The sequence below is a fragment of the Bos indicus x Bos taurus genome, chromosome 2 (assembly GCF_003369695.1).
Source record: "Bos indicus x Bos taurus breed Angus x Brahman F1 hybrid chromosome 2, Bos_hybrid_MaternalHap_v2.0, whole genome shotgun sequence".
NCBI classification, from domain to species: domain Eukaryota; kingdom Metazoa; phylum Chordata; class Mammalia; order Artiodactyla; family Bovidae; genus Bos; species Bos indicus x Bos taurus.
Genome location: NC_040077.1, coordinates 59447158 through 59467957, shown reverse-complemented (window position 1 = coordinate 59467957; position 20800 = coordinate 59447158). Strand labels below are relative to the sequence as shown.

The window sequence follows — 20800 nt, the reverse complement described above, 5'->3', positions numbered from 1 at the left end:
AATCCATGAACATGGTATATTTCTCCATCTATTAGTGTCCTCTTTGATTTCTTTCACCAGTGTTTTATAGTTTTCTATATATAGGTCTTTAGTTTCTTTAGGTAGATATATTCCTAAGTATTTTATTCTTTTCGTTGCAATGGTGAATGGAATTGTTTCCTTAATTTCTCTTTCTGTTTTCTCATTATTAGTGTATAGGAATGCAAGGGATTTCTGTGTGTTGATTTTATATCCTGCAACTTTACTATAATCATTGATTAGTTCTAGTAATTTTCTGGTGGAGTCTTTAGGGTTTTCTATGTAGAGGATCATGTCATCTGCAAATAGTGAGAGTTTTACTTCTTCTTTTCCAATTTGGATTCCATTTATTTCTTTTTCTGCTCTGATTGCTGTGGCCAAAACTTCCAAAACTATGTTCAGTAGTAATGGTGAAAGTGGGCACCCTTGTCTTGTTCCTGACTTTAGAGGAAATGCTTTCAATTTTTCACCATTGAGGATAATGTTTGCTGTGGGTTTGTCATATATAGCTTTTATTATGTTGAGGTATGTTCCTTCTATTCCTGCTTTCTGGAGAGTTTTTATCATAAATGGGTGTTGAATTTTGTCAAAGGCTTTCTCTGCATCTATTGAGATAATCATATGGTTTTTGTTTTTCAATTTGTTAATGTGGTGTATTACATTGATTGATTTGCGGATATTGAAGAATCCTTGCATCCCTGGGATAAAGCCCACTTGGTCATGGTGTATGATCTTTTTAATGTGTTGTTGGATTCTGATTGCTAGAATTTTGTTTAGGATTTTTGCATCTATGTTCATCAGTGATATTGGCCTGTAGTTTTCTTTTTTTGTGGGATCTTTGTCAGGTTTTGGTATTAGGGTGATGGTGGCCTCATAGAATGAGTTTGGAAGTTTACCTTCCTCTGTAATTTTCTGGAAGAGTTTGAGCAGGATAGGTGTTAGCTCTTCTCTAAATTTTTGGTAGAATTCAGCTGCAACACCACAATTCAAAAGCATCAATTCTTCGGCACTCAGCTTTTTTTTATAATCCAACTCTCACATCCATAGATGACTACTGGAAAAAACATAGCCTTGACTAAATGGACCTTTGTTGACAAAATAATGTCTCTGCTTTTTAATATGCTCTAGGTTGGTCATAACTTTCCCTCGAAGGAGTAAGCGTCTTTTAATTTCATGGCTGCAGTTACCATCTGCAGTGATTTTGGAGCCCCCAAAAATAAAGTTAGCCACTGTTTCTACTGTTTCCTCATCTACTTGCCATGAAGTGATGGGACCAGATGCCATGATCTTAGTTTTCTGAATGTTGAGCTTTAAGCCAACTTTTATACTCTCCTCTTTTACTTTCATCAAGAGGCTCTTTAGTTCTTCTTCACTTTCTTCCATAAGGGTGGTGTCGTCTGCACATCTGAGGTTACTGATATTTCTCCTGGCAATCTTGATTCCAGCTTGTGCTTCATCCAACCCAGTGTTTCTCATGATGTACTCTGCGTAGAAGTTAAATAAGCAGGGTGACAATATACAGCCTTGACATACTCCTTTTCCTATTTGGAAACAGTCTGTTGTTCCATGTCCAGTTCTCACTATTGCTTCCTGACCTGCATACACATTTCTCAAGAGGCAGGTCAGGTGGTCTGGTATTCTCATCTCTTTCAGAATTTTCCACAGTTTATTGCAATCCACACAGTCAAAGGCTTTGGTATAGTCAATAAAGCAGAAATAAATTTTTTTCTGGAACTCTCTTGCTTTTTCCATGATCCAGCAGATGTTGGCAATTTGATTTCTGGTTCCTCTGCCTTTTCTAAAACCAGCTTGAACATCTGGAAGTTCACAGTTCACGTATTGCTGAAGCCTGGCTTGGAGAATTTTGAGCATTACTTTACTAGTGTGTAAGATGAGTGCAATTGTGTGGTAGTTTGAGCATTCTTTGGCATTGCCTTTCTTTGGGATTGGAATGAAAACTGACCCTTTCCAGTCCTATGGCCACTGCTGACTTTTCTAAATTTGCTGGCATATTGAGTGCAACACTTTCACAGCATCATCTTTCAGGATTTGAAATAGCTCAGCTGGAGTTCCATCGCCTCCACTAGCTTTGTTCATACTGATGCTTCCTAAGGCCCACTTGACTTCACATTCCAGGATGTCTGGCTCTAGGTGAGTGATCACACCATTGTGGTTATCTTGGTCATGAAGATCTTTTTTGTACAGTTCTTCTGTGTATTCTTACCACCTCTTCTTAATATCTTCTGCTTCTGTTAGGTCCATACCATTTCTGTCCTTTATTGAGCCCATCTTTGCATGAAATGTTCCCTTGGTATCTCTAATATTCTTGAGGAGATCTCTGCTGCTGCTGCTGCTAAGTCACTTCAGTCATGTCCAACTCTGTGCAACCCCATAGACTGCAGTCCACCAGGCTCCCCCATCCCTGGGATCTCTAGTCTTTCCCATTTTGTTGTTTTCCTCTATTTCTTTACATTGATCACTGAGAAAGTCTTTCTTATCTCTCCTTGCTATTCTTTCCAACTGTGCATTCAAATGGTATATCTTTCCTTTTCTCCTTTGCTTTTCGCTTCTCTTCTTTTCACAGCTATTTGTAAGGCCTCCCCAGAGAGCCATTTTACTTTTTTGCATTTCTTTTCCATGGGGGTGGTCTTGATCCCTGTCTCCTGTACAGTGTCAGGAACCTCATTCCATAGTTCATCAGGCACTCTGTGTATCAGATCTAGTCCCTTAAATCCATTTCTCACTTCCACTGTATAATCAAAATGGATTTGACTTAGGCCATACCTGAATGGTCTAGTGGTTTTCCCCACTTTCTTCAATTTAAGTCTGAATTTGGCAACGAGGAGTTCATGATCTGAACCACAGTCAGCTCTGGTATTATTTTTGTTGACTGTATAGAGCTTCTGCATCTTTTACTGCAAAGAATATAATCAATCTGATTTCGGTGTTGACCATCTGGTGATGTCCATGTGTAGAGTCTTCTCCTGTGTTGTTGGAAGAGGGTGTTTGCTATGACCAGTATGCTCTCTTGGCAAAACTCTGTTAGCTTTTGCCCTGCTTCATTCTGTACTCCAAGGCCAGGTGTTTCTTGACTTCCTACTTTTGCATTCCAGTCCCCTATAATGAAAAGGACATCTTTTTTGGGTGTTAGTTCTAAAAGGTCTCGTAGGTCTTCATAGAACCTTTCAACTTCAGCTTCTTCAGCGTTACTGGTTGGGGCATAGACTTGGATTACTGTGATATTGAATGGTTTGCCTTGGAAATGAACAGAGATCATTCTGTCATTTTTGAGATTGCATCCAAGTATTGCATTTTGGACTCTTTTGTTGACTATGATGGCTATTCTATTTCTTCCAAGGGATTCCTGCCTGCAGTAGTAGATATTATGGCCATCTGAGTTAAATTCTGAGTTAAATTCCAGTCCATCTTGGTTCGCTGATTCCTAGAATGTTGATGTTCCCTCTTGCCATCTGCTGTTTGACCACTTCCAATTTGCTTTGATTCATGGTCCAAGCATTCTAGGTTCCTATGCAATATTGCTCTTTACAGCATCAGACTTTGCTTCTTTCACCAGTCACATCCACAACTGGGTGTTGTTTTTACTTTGGCTCCATCCCTTCATTCTTTCTGGAGTTATTTCTCCACTGATCTCCAGTAGCATATTGGGCACTTACCAACCTGGGGAGTGCATCTTTCAGTGTCCTATCCTTTTGCCTTTTCATACTGTTCATGGGGTTCTCAAGCCAAGAATACTGAAGTGGTTTGCCATTCCCTTCTCCAGTGGACCACATTCTGTCAGACCTCTCCACCATGACCTGTCCATCTTGGGTGGCCCCACACGTACTGCTCATGGTCAACAAGCACTGCTAGTTTACAAGTAGATCAGTTGAAGATAGGAGCAAAGTAGCCCTCACAGATTCAAATCCTGGTTGAGTGCCTATTATAAGGTTGTTTCATCCTTTGAGATTCAGTTTCATCATCTGTAAAAGCACACATATTCAACGTACACCTGGATTATTGGGAGACTGAAGGACTTTGGGAGATAATCCTCATAGAATGTTCACCACAATGCTAGGTGTGTGTTCACAGTATAAAATGGTGGTGGTTGTTATTATTTCTGGGATAGGGACTCATCCAAAATGTAGTCTCAGTCTCTCTTGTTATTATCCACTTAATCTCTCAAAAGACAAGCAGAAGCTATAAGAGGCTATTCTGCTTTACGTAGCCTTGCAGTTCTTGTTGGACCCCTCAAATATAGGGTAAAGTATCAGAATAAATAGAGAAATCATTGTAGGACCCAAGCATCCAACCTGTGGCCCTTTTGTTTGACCAGTAATTTAGTTTGCAGTATTTTAATATCTGATCAGGTTTGCTATGATGTCATCATAAACATTCCTTTGTTGTATGCTATCTTTTCACCTGTGCAAAATACAGTAATAATAGGAGTTCACTGCACTTTCACAATCTGAAATTTCCAGAAACCCAGAATGCTTGCATTCATTAGTTCCATTTAACTCATTAAATATCACAAACTCTTGAAGAGATAAATATGATCAATGTTTTTTCTTTTTTAATTTGAGCCAATGAGATGGTTAGAGTGCCCTTGCAGGAGTTGGATTGTCATTAGTACATTGTTTGTGGTAATCTGTTTATTGAGTATTTCTTACGGACCTGGGCATATTCCAGGTATTGGAAATATCAGTAATCAATGAGAATATCTAGTGGTTTTTGATTTGCATTTCTGTGATGATTAGTGATGTTGAACTCCTTTTTATATGCCTGTTGACCATCTGGATTTCCTCTTTTTAGAAAATGTCTATTCAGTCCCTCTGTCCGTTTTTTAAATGGGTTGTTATTTTTTGATGTAAGTTGTATGAGCTGTTTATATATGTTGGATATAAGGGATTACTCTATTGGTCATATCACTTGCAAATATTTTCTCCCATTCAGTAGGTTGTCTTTTCATTCTGTCGATGATTTCCTTTGCTCTGCAAAAGGTTTTAAGTTTTATTATGTCCCATTTGTTTGTTTTTGCTTTTTTTTAAATTTTATTTTATTTTTAAACTTTACAATATTGTATTAGTTTTGCCAAATATCAAAATGAATCCACCACAGGTATACATGTGTTCCCCATTCTGAACCCTCCTCCCTCCTCCCTCCCCATCCCATCCCTCTGGGTCATCCCAGTGCACCAGCCCCAAGCATCCAGTATCGTGCATCGAACCTGGACTGGCAACTCGTTTCTTACATGATATTATACATGTTTCAATGCCATTCTCCCAAATCTTCCCACCCTCTCCCTCCCCAACTGAGTCCATAAGACTGTTCTATACATCAGTGTCTCTTTTGCTGTCTCGTAAGAAGGAGATGGAGCCAAAATACTGCTGCAGTTTATGTCAAAGAGCATTTTATGATTTCCTCTAGGAGTCCAGCCCTCACAGAACTTACATTCTAATAGAGGGGAGGGAGATAATTTAAAACAAACAAAACACGTAACCAGCACCTAGAGTCTTTAAGTCAGAAAGAGAAAAACACATATCATATATTAACACATATATATGGAATCTAGAAAAATGGCTCTGATGAACCTATTGGCAGGGCAGGAATAGAGACACAGACATAGAGAATGCACTTGTGGACATGAAGTGGGTGGCAGTGGGAAGGAGAGCATGGGACAAACTGAGAGGGTACACTGACGTTTATACGCTACCAGCTGTAAAATACATAGGTGGTGGGAAGATGCTGTATAGCAGAGGGAGCTCAGCTTGGTGCTCTGTTATTAGAGGCGTGGATGGGGAGTGTGGGGGAAAGGCTCCAGAGGGAGGGGATATATGTATATACATAGCTGACTCATGTTATTGTACAGCAAAAACTAACACAACTTTGTAAAGCAGTCATACTCCATTAAACACACACACACACAGAAACACCACCGGCTTATTATATGGCATATCAGCTAGTAGTAAGTGATATGGAGGGAAAAAAAGACAAAAAGTGATGTGGAGGAGTTGCTGATATGTTCATGTAGCCTGGTCAAAGAAGTCCTCTCAAATTTGAGCAGGTGCCTGAAGAAAGTAAGGGAGCAAATCCTACAGGTGCCGGAGGGAGAAGAGTGCAGGTGGAGGGAACAGCAAGAGCAAAAGCCCAGAGACGAGGAGGGCCTGGGGCTGTCCAGGAACCCCGAGGGGGCTGAAGTGCTGACTGAAGCAGTAAACAAAGAGTGCAGAAGGCTTCGAGCACGCACAAGCAATGCGGACAGACTGCAGAGGACTGTGTAGACCCTAGCAAAGGACTTGGTTTTCATGCTAAGTTGGGAAACCATTGAGGAGAGGAGTTATGTGACCTAACTTCCATTATTTTAAAAGGATACTTCTGGCCCCAGAATTGAACATGATCTCTAGAATAGGAAGGGAAAAATCAGATAGGAGGTCATTTGTTATAATCCAAGTGAAAAGTGATGGTGACTTTGACCAGGGTAAAATTGGTGCAAATGGTGAGAAGCAGCTAGAACATGGGTTTTACTTTGAAGTTAGAGCTGAAAGGATCTGCTCAAGGTATGGTTGTAAGATGTAAGGAAAAGAAGAATCAAAGATGACTCCAAAATTTTTGACCTGAGACTCTGGATGGCTGGAGTTGCCATTAAGAGACAGGAAAGATTAGAGAAAGATGTTGGGATATGGAAAATGAGGAGACTATTATTTTGTACATAGAGAATTCAAGCTGGCTTGAGGACAGTGGCTTTCAAACTACAGAGTATATCAGAACCACCTGAAGGGCTTCTTAAAAGACAGGTTGCTGAACCCAACCCCTGTAGTTGTTGGGGATTTCCCCCCAGAGATTTTTACAGGATCCATAAATTGCATTTCTAGCAAGTGTCCAGGTGATGCTGATGCTGCAGGTCTTGGGACCACGCGTGGAGAACCACTACTCTTGGGTATTGGGTATATCTGCAGAAGAGGTTGGCTATGGTCAAGAGAATGCCCAGATAGTTAAATGAGAGAGATTACATCACAGATGCTGGAATGTTCTTTATGTCTTACTGTGGAAGCACCACCTTAGAGCTAAGATCACAGAGTATTCAGTTCAGTTCAGTGCAGTCGCTCAGTCGTGTCCAGCTCTTTGTGACCCCATGAATTGCAGCACGCCAGGCCCCCCTGTCCATCACCAACTCCCGGAGTTCACTCAAGCTCATGTCCATTGAGTCCATGATGCCACCCAGCCATCTCATCCTCTGTAGGCCCCTTCTCCTCCTGCCCCCAATCCCTCCAAGCATCAGAGTCTTTTCCAATGAGTCACCTCTTCGCATGAGGTGGCCAAAATACTGGAGTCTCAGCTTTAGCATCATTCCTTCCAAAGAACCCAGGGCTGATCTCCTTTAGAATGGACTGGTTGGATCTCCTTGCAGTCCAAGAGACTCTCAAGAGTCTTCTCCAACACCATAGTTCAAAAGCATCAATTCTTCAGCGCTCAGCTTTCTTCACAGTCCAACTCTCACATCCGTACATGACTACTGGAAAAACCATAGCCTTGACTAGACGGACCTTTGTTGGCAAAGTAATATCTCTGCTTTTCAATATGCTATCTAGATTGGTCATAACTTTCCTTCCAAGGAGTAAGCGTCTTTCAATTTCATGGCTGCAATCACCATCTGCAGTGATTTTGGAGCCCAAAAAAATAAACTCTGACACTGTTTCCCCATCTATTTCCCATGAAGTGATGGGACCAGATGTCATGATCTTCGTTTTCTGAATGTTGAGCTTTAAGCCAACTTTTTCACTCTCCACTTTCACCTTCATCAAGAGGCTTTTGAGTTCCTCTTCACTTTCTGCCATAAGGGTGGTGTCATCTGCATATCTGAGATTATTGATATTTCTCCCAGCAATCTTGATTCCAGCTTGTGCTTCTTCCAGCACAGAGTATTAGCTTATGCCTAAATGAGGAACAACAGTTTCTGAGTGCTGATCCTACTTTTTATTATGTCACAAAGAACCCTGTGAAAGTGAGTACTCTGAATCGAATTGCTCTTCCAGTACATAAAAAGTTAACCTAGGCACTTCCTTCACTCTCCCCTCTGGCTGGGTATAATTTATCCAACTAGAGCACAAACACCAACCACCACCTGCCCCCTTACCCCCACCTGTTTCCTGTGCAGAAAGATATGTTTAAGAAATTAAGTTTTTGCTTAAGATTTACATTTAAGCATCATATTGTGCTTTTTAAAAATTTCATATTGGAGCACGGTTGATTTAACAGTGTTGTATTATTTGATCCCATACAATAAATGTGGGTTCTCTAGATACAAACTTAATTTAATAATTGTTTTATCCTGAAATTAATCCTGTGTTTAAAGAAGAAACAAAGTTTTTATGATAAAGAAAAATACTATGGAAAGAAAAATATAATGAACATTCACCTCTTTAAAAAAGTCACAGTTCATATTTGCAAAATAAAAACCACATGCCTGTGGCTTCCTTGGTGGCTCAGATGGTAAAGAATCTGCCCGCAAGGCGGGAAACCTGGGTTGGGAAGCTACTCTGGAGGAGGGCATGGTAAGCCACTCCAGTATTCTTGCCTGGAGAATCCCCATGGACAGGGGGGCCTGGCAGGCTACAGTCCATGGTGTTGCAGAGTCAGACACAACTGAAACGACTAAGCACATGGAATAAACAGTTTTTCAGTAATGACCATGACAGGCTATTTAATAGAAAAGCTATTTTGATAATCATGTATATTAGATTGGTGGCTTCTAAATATTTTTGACCATGGCACATAGTAAGAAATACATTTTATATCACATATGATCGTGTATATAGTCACTTACTTATGGAGACATATATATGCATATATAAAGATAGAAGAAGAGAGAGAGAGAGATCTATATATAGATACAGATATAAATATCTGAAATGTTCCATGAAATTATTTTCACCCTGAATATATGACAGATATTTCTCATGCTATGATTTATCAATTTAGAAAGTGCTAATTTTGACCCACTAAACTGAGAACATAGTCCATATGGACTGTGCGATAACACATTTTGGGAAACATGGACTTGCAGATTTAAAGACATAAATGAATGGAAAGTTCTTGATAAATTACAAGATTATTAATTTATTATCTATAGGAATCAATTGTTATCCTTAAGAATTCCTCTATAAGTTTTTTTTTTTTTTTTTGCCATTCTATGCAGCTTGTGGAATCTTAGTTCTCTAACAAGGGATTGAACTCAGGCCCTCAGCAGTGAAAGCAGAGTCCTAACCACCGGCTGCTGCTGCTGCTAAGTTTCTTCAGTCTTGTCCGACTCTCTGCGACCCCACAGACGGCAGCCCACCAGGCTCCCCCGTCCCTGGGATTCTCCAGGCAAGAACACTGGAGTGGGTTGCCGTTTCTTTCTCCAATGCATGCCTGCTAAGTTGCTTCAGTCGTGTCTGACTCTGTGCATCCCCAAGGACAGCAGCCTACCAGGCTCCCTGTCCACAAGATTCTCCTGACAAGAATACTGGAGTGGGTTGCCATTTCCTTCTCCCCCTAACCACTGGACCACCAGGGAATTCCCTCCATTCACTTTAAATAAATAGTTTTTGAGAATACATTAAATGCAAGGCACTGCACCAATGAATAAAACATCATCTCAGGGAGGATTTTGCTTTTATGCTATCAATTTCCAAGAGCTCATGCCTTGTCTCCCCAAAAGATTTACATTTTACAAGAACATCTTAAGGTTTTATAAGGAAGTATAGTTATTTCATCCTCCCTATAAAACAAAAGTGTTTACTAAATTTGCCTCTGAGGAAATTAAGTTTAATTGACTCAACCAAGTTTAAGCCAAGATTTCAGCCCCATCACTCCAACAGTATGTGCTAAGTCCTTTCGGTTGTGTCCAACTCTTTGTGACCCTATGGACTACAGCCTGCCAGGCTTCTCTGTCCATGGGATTCTCCAAGCAAGAATATTGGAGTGGGTTGCTGGGCCCTCCTCCAGGAGATCTTTCCAACCGAGAGATCAAACCCACGTCTCTCACGTTTCCTGCATTGGCAGGTGGGTTCTTTACCATTAGAGCCACCTGGGAAGCCCAATGTATAGTATAATAATGGATAATTTGGAAACACAAATAACCCCAAATTGTAGCTGATCAAATGGAATATAATGTTATTTCTCTCCCAGCAAACAGTCCTAAGTAGGATTTGCTGGTGGGGAAAGGATACTCTCTGCTCCATACAGTCATACTGGGATGCAGGCTACTAGATTGTCTACCACCTTCAAGCTTGGCTTTCAAAACCATTCTACTCATCACCATGCCTGCTCCCTCAAGAGGGTGAAGGGCATGGAGGAAACATGTGGGAGGTTTTAGGGTGAGAGGTGGAGTGTCACACATAGCCTCCCATTTACCTTTCGTTTATCAAAGCTCAGTTACCTGGTCACACCCACCTGCAAAGAAACCTTGGATATATGGTCCACTCCTGTGCCCTGGAAGAAAGGAGACAATAGATTTTGATGACTTAATAACAGTGTTACAAAAATCTTTCTTTAGGACTATTTAGCTCAACATTTCCAAAATGGATTTGATTATGAATCTCTTTTCTCTCAGCACCTATGAATGCACTGTAGAATATAACATACTTTGGGAAAAACTGCAATCTGGAGACTGTGAAATCCCATAATGAAAAGAAACCTAAATTTCCCAGCATGATAGATATTTTTAAAAACTTTTTTAAATGTTAATTTAAAAAAATTATTGGACTATAATTGATTTATAATATTGTGTTAGTTTCAGGAGTACAGCAAAGTGAATCAGTTACACATATACATGTATCCACTCTTTTAGATTCTCTTCTCATATAGGTCACTGCAGAGAACTGAGTAGAGTTCCTTCTGCTAAACAGTATGTACTTAGTTATCTGTTTTATATATATATATATAGCGTATATATATCGGAGAAAGCAATGGCACCCCACTCCAGTACTCTTGCCTGGAAAATCCCATGGATTGAGGAGCCTGGAAGGCTGCAGTCCATGGGGTTGCTGAGGGTCAGACACGACTGAGGAACTTCACTTTCGCTTTTCACGTTCATGCATTGGAGAAGGAAATGGCAACCCACTCCAGTGTTCTTGCCTGGAGAATCCCAGGGATGGGGGAGCCTGGTGGGCTGCCCTCTATGGAGTCTCACAGAGCCAGACATGACTGAAGCAACTTAGCAGCAGCAGCGTTTATATATATATATATATATATATATATATATATATATATTTATATATATATATATATATATAATATTAGTCATTCAGTTGTGTTCAACTCTTTGCAACCCCATGAACTGTAGCCCATCAGGCTCCTCTGCCTATGGAATTCTCCAGGTAAGAATACTGGAGTGGGTTACCATTTCCTTTTCCAAATACAGAAAACCATGTAAAACAAATTGTACAATTTAGTTATCAGGCAAACGCTTTTGAAACAGCCACCCAGGTTATGAAATAGAAACTTGCCAGCGACTTACAAAGAGCTTCACAGGTTATATCCTCCTCACTCTGGTAAAATTAAACTCTGTAAAGACTTCTATGATAATCTTTTTTCTTACTTTCCTTTAGATTTGTAGTCTGAGTGGGTCAGCCATTAAGTTCAAACCTGTTTTTACATATGCCTTTAAATCTCCTTTAAGCTAACTTCTCTCATTGCTTTCTTTTTTTCTTCCTAGCAATTTACTGGTAAGGAAATGGGTCGCCTTTTCTACTGAATTTCCCAGTATGTCTCTTAAATTGCATCCTTGTGGTGAAATTTAACATGTTCCTCTGTCCTTAAATTTCCCATAAATTGGGAATAGCATGCAAAGGCTTAATCAGAATCATGTCTTTGGCAAGACTCCTTCATAGAAGACGTGCTCTTTCTCAGGAGGCACATAATGTATGGTTATAGCTTTTTATGTGCTTGGCTAACATCCATGGTCAAAGCTTAAACTCATTATCATTTAGGAAACAGAAAACGGCAAACTTCCAATTCTATTATCCTTTCTCATTTACTTGTGGGAATACTACTATAAGGAGAAATTTTTATCCCAACTGAGATTTAATCACCTACTGCTCTATTATGTAATAGAAAAGGCAAGGAAAATGCTTATTCACCATTTATTTACCATTTTTCACAACGAGGAGTTGTTTACCTAGCATCTTTGACTATATGTGACTATTTCTGTATCATAATGAAATCATAGATTTAAATAAATTTGATATATTTTAACCATTCTCAGTGATCACCTATACGAACGCTCAGCTTGTCCTAGTTGTAGTGTGTTTTAAATTTGTTCTATGAACACTTTAGTCAAGACTCTGGTGGCCTTTGTTAGCCTCCTTGTTACCCACTATGGTGCAATGTTTCAGGCTTATTTTATACATTTTCTTTGCCAGACTTAGAATCAGCTGTTTCTCTCTAAAAACCCCTGGGTTCTTTTGGTGGAAATAACTCTTTGGTGCCATAAGAAGAACTTCAGGGATACTGAACTTACTGGGTTCCACAGCTGCTAGACCGTTTCAGTGAGTGGAATTTTGAAATATATGCTATTATTTCCTTTATTTTGAAGACGAAATACTTCTTGAGTTCATGTTATGAACTAAAGGTATTTACTTAAGTTCTATCTTACATCTATATCTGCTTTATTTTATACTAAAAATCCACTTTTTCAAAGATACTGGAGATAGAAGAGAATATTTCATAATTATACATTTGCCCTATTCAATATAACACAGAAAATAGTCCCTATACTCCACCAACATGAGTTAAAATGTTAAAATGTAATAAAATTTAAAACGGTCATATCTTTTACATAGGTTCTCTCATTCTTTAACATTTGTATTTTATCTGTGTTTTATTTATGTGTTCTTTCATATTTTGTCATTTCCGATATGACCAACCACTTATTTTTTAAATAGTTTTCATCTGTTTTTTTATGCATGTCTGTCTTCTGCAGTTTCTTATCTATGGAAATGTTATTCTTTAATCCACTTTTCCTCTTAGCACCATTTTGTGGGATTTAAATTTGATTTCTTTCTTCACTTATTTCTCCAGGAAATCAATTTTTATGAACTTTTAGAAGCAGGTGTGATTGAGGCTTGTTTTTAGCTAATTTCATTTTTGTGGTCCAGGGTTCTCTGCTTTTGTTTGCTTGCTTTGAGTGGTCAAAAATTTAGCAGATTCATGAAATTTACTGGATCCATTTTCCTTCCAACTTTGTTTACTGGCCTTTCTTTTCCTTCACTGCTAGTCCTCTTATTTTGAGCAATTTGGAAACTCTTCCCACCAGTTTCTTTTCAGTGCAGAAAATCGTCCTGGAAGGCAGTTTTGGCTTATAGTGTTGAGAATTCACTGGATTCAGGTTGCATCAGCCCCCAGAACCTGTCCATGGATTCCGTATATTTGCTTGCTTTTGGAGTATGCAAAAGCCTCCTACTCCATGGTTTAGTTTTCCAGTTTGGTGTTTTGGGGTATACCAGACACTCCATTTTTGCCTGGAAAATCCCATGGACCGAGGAGCCTGATAGGCTACAGTCTATGGGGTCGCGAAGAGTCGGACACGACTGAGTAACTTCACTTTCACTTTTCACTTTCATGCATTGGAGAAGGAAATGGCAACCCACTCCAGTATTCTTGCCTGGAGAATCCCAGGGGCAGAGGAGACTGGTGGGCTGCCATCTATGGGGTCACACAGAGTCAGACACAACTGAAGTGACTTAGCAGCAGCAGCAGCAGACACTCCATTTTACCTTCTCCTTTCCCCTGTTGGATGCTGATATCACACAGGTTCTGTAACTTCAGTCCTTGGTCCTCTCCTATTCAAATTTTGAGGTTTGTGAAGAAAACTTGTCATTAATTTTACTGAGCATGTGGTTGGTTTAAATGGTTTTGATTTTGCTCTTCTTGTTGCACTGTGATATGCAAAAAACTTTTTTTTTTCACTTTCTGTAACCATTTTCTCAGAATCTCTGAGGAAGTTTCCTTACATAGCATTGTTATACTATTTGGCATCTTTTATCCCACTTTTTCAAAAAAAACAAGACTCAACTTCATAGCATATATATTCCCTTTTTTGCCTCATGAAATATAGAGAAAGGACTAATTAGCTAAATGGAGAGATTGTCTCAGAATTATCAGAATTTTCCATTCTGTAACAGAATAAAAACCTTGGGTTTCAATATCTGATGAAAGCTGACAAGGCCAGGCCTTGGGGATTCATGCTTACCTCCAGACAAGAAATTTAGAGAGTGAATTAAATTCATAAGTACCTGGACTTATGCCAGGTTTTATTAAATTATCATTGTTAATATTAATAGTTCAGTATTAGAAAAATACAAAATTATATATTCTTCATTGGATTTATTTAGGATATAGCATCTAAGTTATCTTTTATTTTTATATGGGTAATTTAAAACTCATTTACTGTTATAATTTATTCATTTAATGGTAGATTCTATTATTCTGGGAGCTGTCATTTGGATTTTATGGAAAAAGTATGGGAAGGAGAGAAAATATTATATTATCTTTTTATCAAAAATAAAAGACCTATGGAGAAACCTTACATTTAGGCAATGTGGTCATAATCCAGGGTTAACCATTTGTCGCTAAGGGCAGTTTACAAAAATCCAGTCTTATTACCCAGGAAGAAGCAAATTATCCTACACCAAATATTTATTATTTAGTTTTTAGGATAACCAAACATTATCCTACACCAAATATTTATTATCTACATACTGTTGTCAGAGACAGAACAAGGCTCTCAATGTCCAAGAAAATTAAGACACACATTCTCCAAATAGCCCATGGGAAGGAATGCACACATATCAATACAAGTACAGTGGAAATGTTTACTTGATAAGGTGATTCCACTTATAAGGGTGCAAATAAATCAATGGAGGCTCTCAGAGGGAATATCTGATTTACTTTTGACAGATGAATACAAATATTCAGGTCAGGCCCAGGGATAGAGGCCTCATTGCTAGAGAGAAAAAAGATATGAAGGTGCAATATTATATTGTAAGATTAAACTTTAAGGTAAGTGCTGGTTTTCAAAGTTTAAAAACATAATCTCATAAAGGGCTTATATACTAGATACTATTGGTTCTTATTGGTCATCTCCTTCCCTAGCAAACAAACTTTAGCTATCTAATGTTGTCCTTTATAATGAGACTGGTTTAAAGTTGATTTGGCGTTAGTTATCCACACATCACATTCTCACTTCTCTATTTAGGAAGTTGACAGTGTCTTTTTATGACTATTCTAGGGGAGAGGAAATTCAGGTTTATATTTGAAGAGTTTTGATCCAATAAAGAAATCATCTAGATATAAGGCTCCTTTGCCATCCATTTTTTTCTTAGCCAACCCCTATCTGCCTTGTGACCTAGTCATTATTTTATGAACTTCCTATAAAGAGCTAACAGAGAGAAAAGAGTAAGGAGAAACACTAATTCATCTATTAGTTGTTAGCAGTGCTAGGGCAATTTTTATAAGGTAGAATATACAGATACCATATGAGATTAGGTTGGATTGTGTTTGTGGATTTCATTCACCTTCTTTGCCTGTTTCTCTGGACAGCGTTAGTAAGAGAGTTAGCTGCAGTGCTGGTTTTCAGTATATTAATTTCTAGAAAGTGATAATTAAAGTCTACATGGTTAAGAATGACAATCAGAGAGTATCATTATAAAAGCATATGTAGCAGACTTAGAGACTGGTAAGAGTGTGAGGTATGAGGGAAGGTACTCTTAAAAACTACCGAATTATGCTCCTGCCCCTTTCTCACCCAGGTCTGGATGAAGAACTGAGATATAGAATATATAAGTGAATTGTTCAAAGTTACATAATTTGAATTGTGTATGCATGTTTTCATGTGTGTTATTTTCTCTTTTGCTTTCTTTGGTGGTTTAGACTAAGCAAGTTCATAAATCTTATACACATTCACCTTGTTCAATCATTGACTTTTTAAGGTAGAAAAGTAGTAGAACACTAATCAGGAGTAACTTTTAAGATGCTTTCATTTTCTTTCATTGGTAAATCATTGAAGTTATCACTCCTTCTCATGAGAACAATCAAATTAATTGCTGAATTAATAGTAAATTATTTGTAAGCGTTAGCATGGGATTCCTTTGGAGATAATTAAGAATAATTACCTGGTTTCAATGGCCCTTCTTGATCATCTAGAGGCAATTTGATGTAATTAAAATGTAAAAATACTTTATAAGTATTGACAGATTATCCAACTATAAAGTCACATAAATAGTAAATGTGTTTCCATGGCTCCAAACATTTGAAAATAGAAGAGAATTTTGTAGCATTTTTCTATATATTTCAGTGTATTCTAACATTATCACTTTGCTTAGCAGCCAAAATTAAGTTTACAGGTTGTGTTCTTGCTACAGTGTCTGAAAAGGTAAAAGAATAAAAGTTAAAAAAAAATCCCAAATATGAAAATGATGGTTTGATGACATGAATTCAGAGACTTTTCTCTTTCCTGTGGTTTAAACATCTATGTGCCTCTAGATTTCTGGATCTGAATTATGTTGTATATAATGGTGTTACCTGAACAACCGTGTGTAAAATATATACCAGAATTTTCAGGGAGTGACACAGGAAGTAGAAATCATGCTCTATTATGTCCTCCAAGAATTTATAAAGAAAAGGAGGAGATGGTGTAATAAAGAAAAAAGAATGATCATATAAAGGCAAATGCAACATATATGTTTATGTTTGGAATCAAATACTGTATAGTAATTCTTGAACATGGGTGGAAGTTTGCTTAGGATGGAAGAGAAGGACTTGTTATTATTAAAAGAAAGACTGTCAATGATGAAGTCTTGATTAGTGTTCTGAAGAAGAAGTAGGAGGAAGATAGGATATAGGACATGGGAAAGGAGATTATTCTAGTAGGGAGAGCTTCTGAAGGTCCTCTGTGAGTAGAGTAGATGGATGACAGATGGCAGGCAGGTTTACCTGGCTCAAGAATGTCATATGCATTGAGGCAATAAGAGGACATGTAGACCCATAAGTAAAGTGAGTTTTGTGAGAGATTTTTGAAGTTCCTGTTTATACATTTATTTTGCTGAAAGGGCAACTGCATGAAGTAACTAATCTGTGGATCATAAGGCCTCCCAAATAAGTGGAAAGTTTTGTTATATTGGCAATATTGATTTCATAATTCCCTCTCTTTGTTCTGTTTTTTAAAAATATTTTCTCATTAAAGTGTTCTGTGTGGTTATTTATTTGGGGCTGGACTAGCCGGAGACACAAGGGACGTTGTCTTCCTTTTCTCATTCATTTATACATTCAAAATGTGTTCATCTCTTGCTACCTGGCAAATCAATTTGAGAGTACAGAGTGTGTTTAGTGGATGAAAATGGTCCCCACGTGCCTAATTATTCATCATAATGTAGAACAAGAAAGAGTTGTCAGGTAGAAAAACCAGAAACTACTTACATTGAATCCCATAATGATTTTATTTTTTAAATATTCTGTTTCATACTCTATTCAATAGTCTCTTCCCTGTAGGTGTTGTACATGTGCCTCCATGTATACAGATCAGCACATTCAATTTATCAACAAACATAAGTTCTTTCTAACTCTGCCTGCTCTTTGATTTTCATAGTCGTGTGATCCGCACACAATGCAGAGAAGAACCCGTCACCTGCTGAGGCCTTCCTTGAGCTCGAGGACGTGTGCTGAAGACTCACAGGTGCGGCCCTGCCTTCTCAATGAAAATTGCTTCCAGTTCCAGTACAATCTAACAGGTATGGCTGTAAACCACAAACCATGGAATCATGCTGTCCTAGAATGCAGCTCTCTCATGGCTTTTATTATTTCAAGAAACTAAAGCTTGTGATGTACTTGCTCTACGGGGCTCACCAAGGATAAATGGCAGGCCTGACTGGGCAGGGATATTTTAGAGACCTCCTTATTCAGACGTGGAATACCACTGTGTTCAGTGTCTGAAACTAAAGGACTGTATAACTATGTTAATCTGTTCCCTGCAGCAATGATACCCAGAATGCCATGACATGTGGAATCAGGTTAAGTTTCAGCATTGACTTCAGTACTGATAACCAAATGGCCAGCTGCCTGAAGGGGCAAAATAGTTGCCTTTTTCTGAAACAAATTTTCCACTGAGGTCACAGTGGCACTACTGAGATTTCTCATGTAGAAAACCTCTAGTAAATTCTATGAGACTGTCTTTATAGGTGAGAGTTGACCTGTTGTATTTGTCCTTTTTCTTTCATTAAAGATCCTTTAGATCATTAGTTTTCATACTAATTTTCCAAAAATAAAATAAAATTTGCTTTACTGAAAAAGCATGTCTTTAAAATGCTGATTTTGCTATACATGGACTTGCTCTTCCTATTAACTTTTAGATCATCTACCAAATATGAAAAATCTTCTTAGAGAGGTTCTCACTGTATATGATTGAGGATCTCTTTTTCTACCCACACCAAAATAAAATTTTTTAAAGAATTAGTTATGGGATGATTTATTCTAACTCTCGCTGTTGAGTTTGTAATACAGTTAGCCAAATCTACAAAACCTTCTCTCATGAGAGAATAATTTTATTAAAGTGAGAGTTTTCAAAATGGCCCTTTTAGTCATGACTTCTTTCCCTTTGGGGGTACCTTTCTTGGCTCCACTGTACCAAATATACCAAATGATTTAGATAATTATATTTATTTTTTGAAAATATCTTCAAGTTGATATCACAGACTAGCATCATTTCTGTATGTTTTTTCTTTCTCAATTACATCCAGCAATTAGATGATTCCAAACTGGTGGTCCTTGGTGCTTAGGTTTTTTCCTTTTCCTACCTCAGCCAACTATGAGATGATTTCTATAAACTATTTGGCTTCTGACCTCAAGAAAGCAAATTCACTTCTATTTGGTGATCTGATTGATTGATTGTTTTGTAATTAAAGAATTGCATAATGCTTCTTGAAGCCACATAGAAATGGTTTTAGGATTCTGTGTACACTATTCTCCACTGATGCAGAGAATCAAAGCTTTGTTGTCTTTTGCTCACATGGTCATAACTTTGAAACTCAGTGTGGTGACCCTATGCCCGTAGAGTGGAGCACATGCCAGCTGAGTGAAAATGCAACCTGTGGGCAAGGCATCAGGACCCGCCTTCTGAGCTGTGTGCGCAGTGATGGCAAGCCTGTTGCCATGGACGAATGTGAGCAGGTAAATATGTGTATTTTGGTCTGCAACCTTCACAATGCTTACTATAAATGACCCTCCCAGTTTCTTCTCATCACAGCTTAGGTTCAATTAGAGTAAAAGTTACTAGTATTATACAGTTACATCTCATGAGTTTGAACTTAGTTAAAATGACAGGAAACGTCATTTTGCATTGGAGAAATGGGTTCATTAAAAATATAGTTCTTCATTATTTCTAAGAACTTATTTAGATGTACTTGCTTGCCAACTAACAATTGACATCATTGACTCTAAAATTGATTTTTAGTATTGGGCAGATGATTCAATTTGCCTAAGTAGGAAACACTGTCCCTTGCATGTAAGATGCATAGTGATACTTGCTATTAGAATACTCTGCTAATTTTCTTAGCAAATGTTTGCTAGGTAATAAACACAGTGCATTTTTCATCTTAAAATAAGCTAAATGTCTCTCTACCAAGTTGGGTAGAGTTGGTGGGTTTTGAATCTTTCTAATTTTATATTTTTCCCCATCACAAAATATGTGGAATTTGGACAAAAGCTATAATCAAATCTCTTCCCAAAAGCTGACATTTCCTCCCCAACATATAAGTGAAATGCACTATGATGGCAGTTTAGAAACAAAGATGACCATACGCTATCACATTATAAGAATCACTAAAACAATCTTTGGAATAATTGGAAATGTGTGGGGTCAGTGAACTCAGGTTTCATGGGAATGTCTTTAGCAAACTGACAAAATAAAAGTTGTCTCATTCTCCTTAGATAAGTAGAGTCCACAAGTGAAAATTAAAATTATCAGAACAAAACCTCCTCACTGATCCTGAGTTAACCTTATTAAGTATTACCATAACATCGCTTTCAACCAGCAGTATCACCATGGACCAACAGAAACCCTGAAACTAGACCATGTGAAATCAGATGTGCCTTTTAATGAAATTCTGAGACTGGTTCATACAGAGTTCTCTCTAACAAGTGTCATGATTTAACATTTTGTTTCATCTCCCTCTCAAGACTGTTGTCTGCTTCAAGAAAAATAAATCACCAACCTACAACAACTCAAGTAAAAAATTTACATTTAGTGTACACAGTAAATCTTTCCTTTTGATATAAAAGCAGTATAAACTATTCATTAATAGAAAAATTAGTTTCTCTTCTTTCTAAATACATGTTCAACAAATATTTAAAGTCCCAAATTATTAACCTAAGCAGGATATCCACATATCTCAAATGGATCAAAGATCTTATGATGTCATTTCTAGTTCATTTCTAGTTTGCCCATATAGTAAGTAATCATGCTGTAATCAATAATTTTAGCTCAGAATAGACATTGCTAATATGTAACATATATTGAATGTTAGTATTTTCCTCAATCACACAATGTACAATTCCTAAAGCTGAATATTTTGGTATTCTTTCTGTGTCCCTTGGATGATTTACTCTTTCAATAAGACCTCTTCTACACTGGCCATTAGAAAATGTGTGATTTTGCCTAGATGTGGGTTTAAGAGAGGACAAGAGGAAAAGAAACCGTATCATCAACTTTTCCCTTGATTAAGATCATGTTTATGTTTTTAGCTAATCGGTC

At 37.9% G+C, this 20800-nt stretch overlaps 1 protein-coding gene across 2 annotated transcripts in view; it reads left to right on the top strand.

The window, feature by feature from the left end:
* Positions 1-20800, top strand: part of THSD7B (thrombospondin type 1 domain containing 7B) — a 1076713-nt gene that overhangs the window by 1003365 nt on the left and 52548 nt on the right. For both annotated transcript variants that reach the window (XM_027561747.1, XM_027561740.1), the window contains 2 exons: positions 17642-17783; positions 19103-19218. In XM_027561747.1, coding sequence (XP_027417548.1) covers positions 17642-17783; positions 19103-19218 — 258 coding nt within the window. The remainder of the gene's footprint in view (positions 1-17641; positions 17784-19102; positions 19219-20800) is intronic.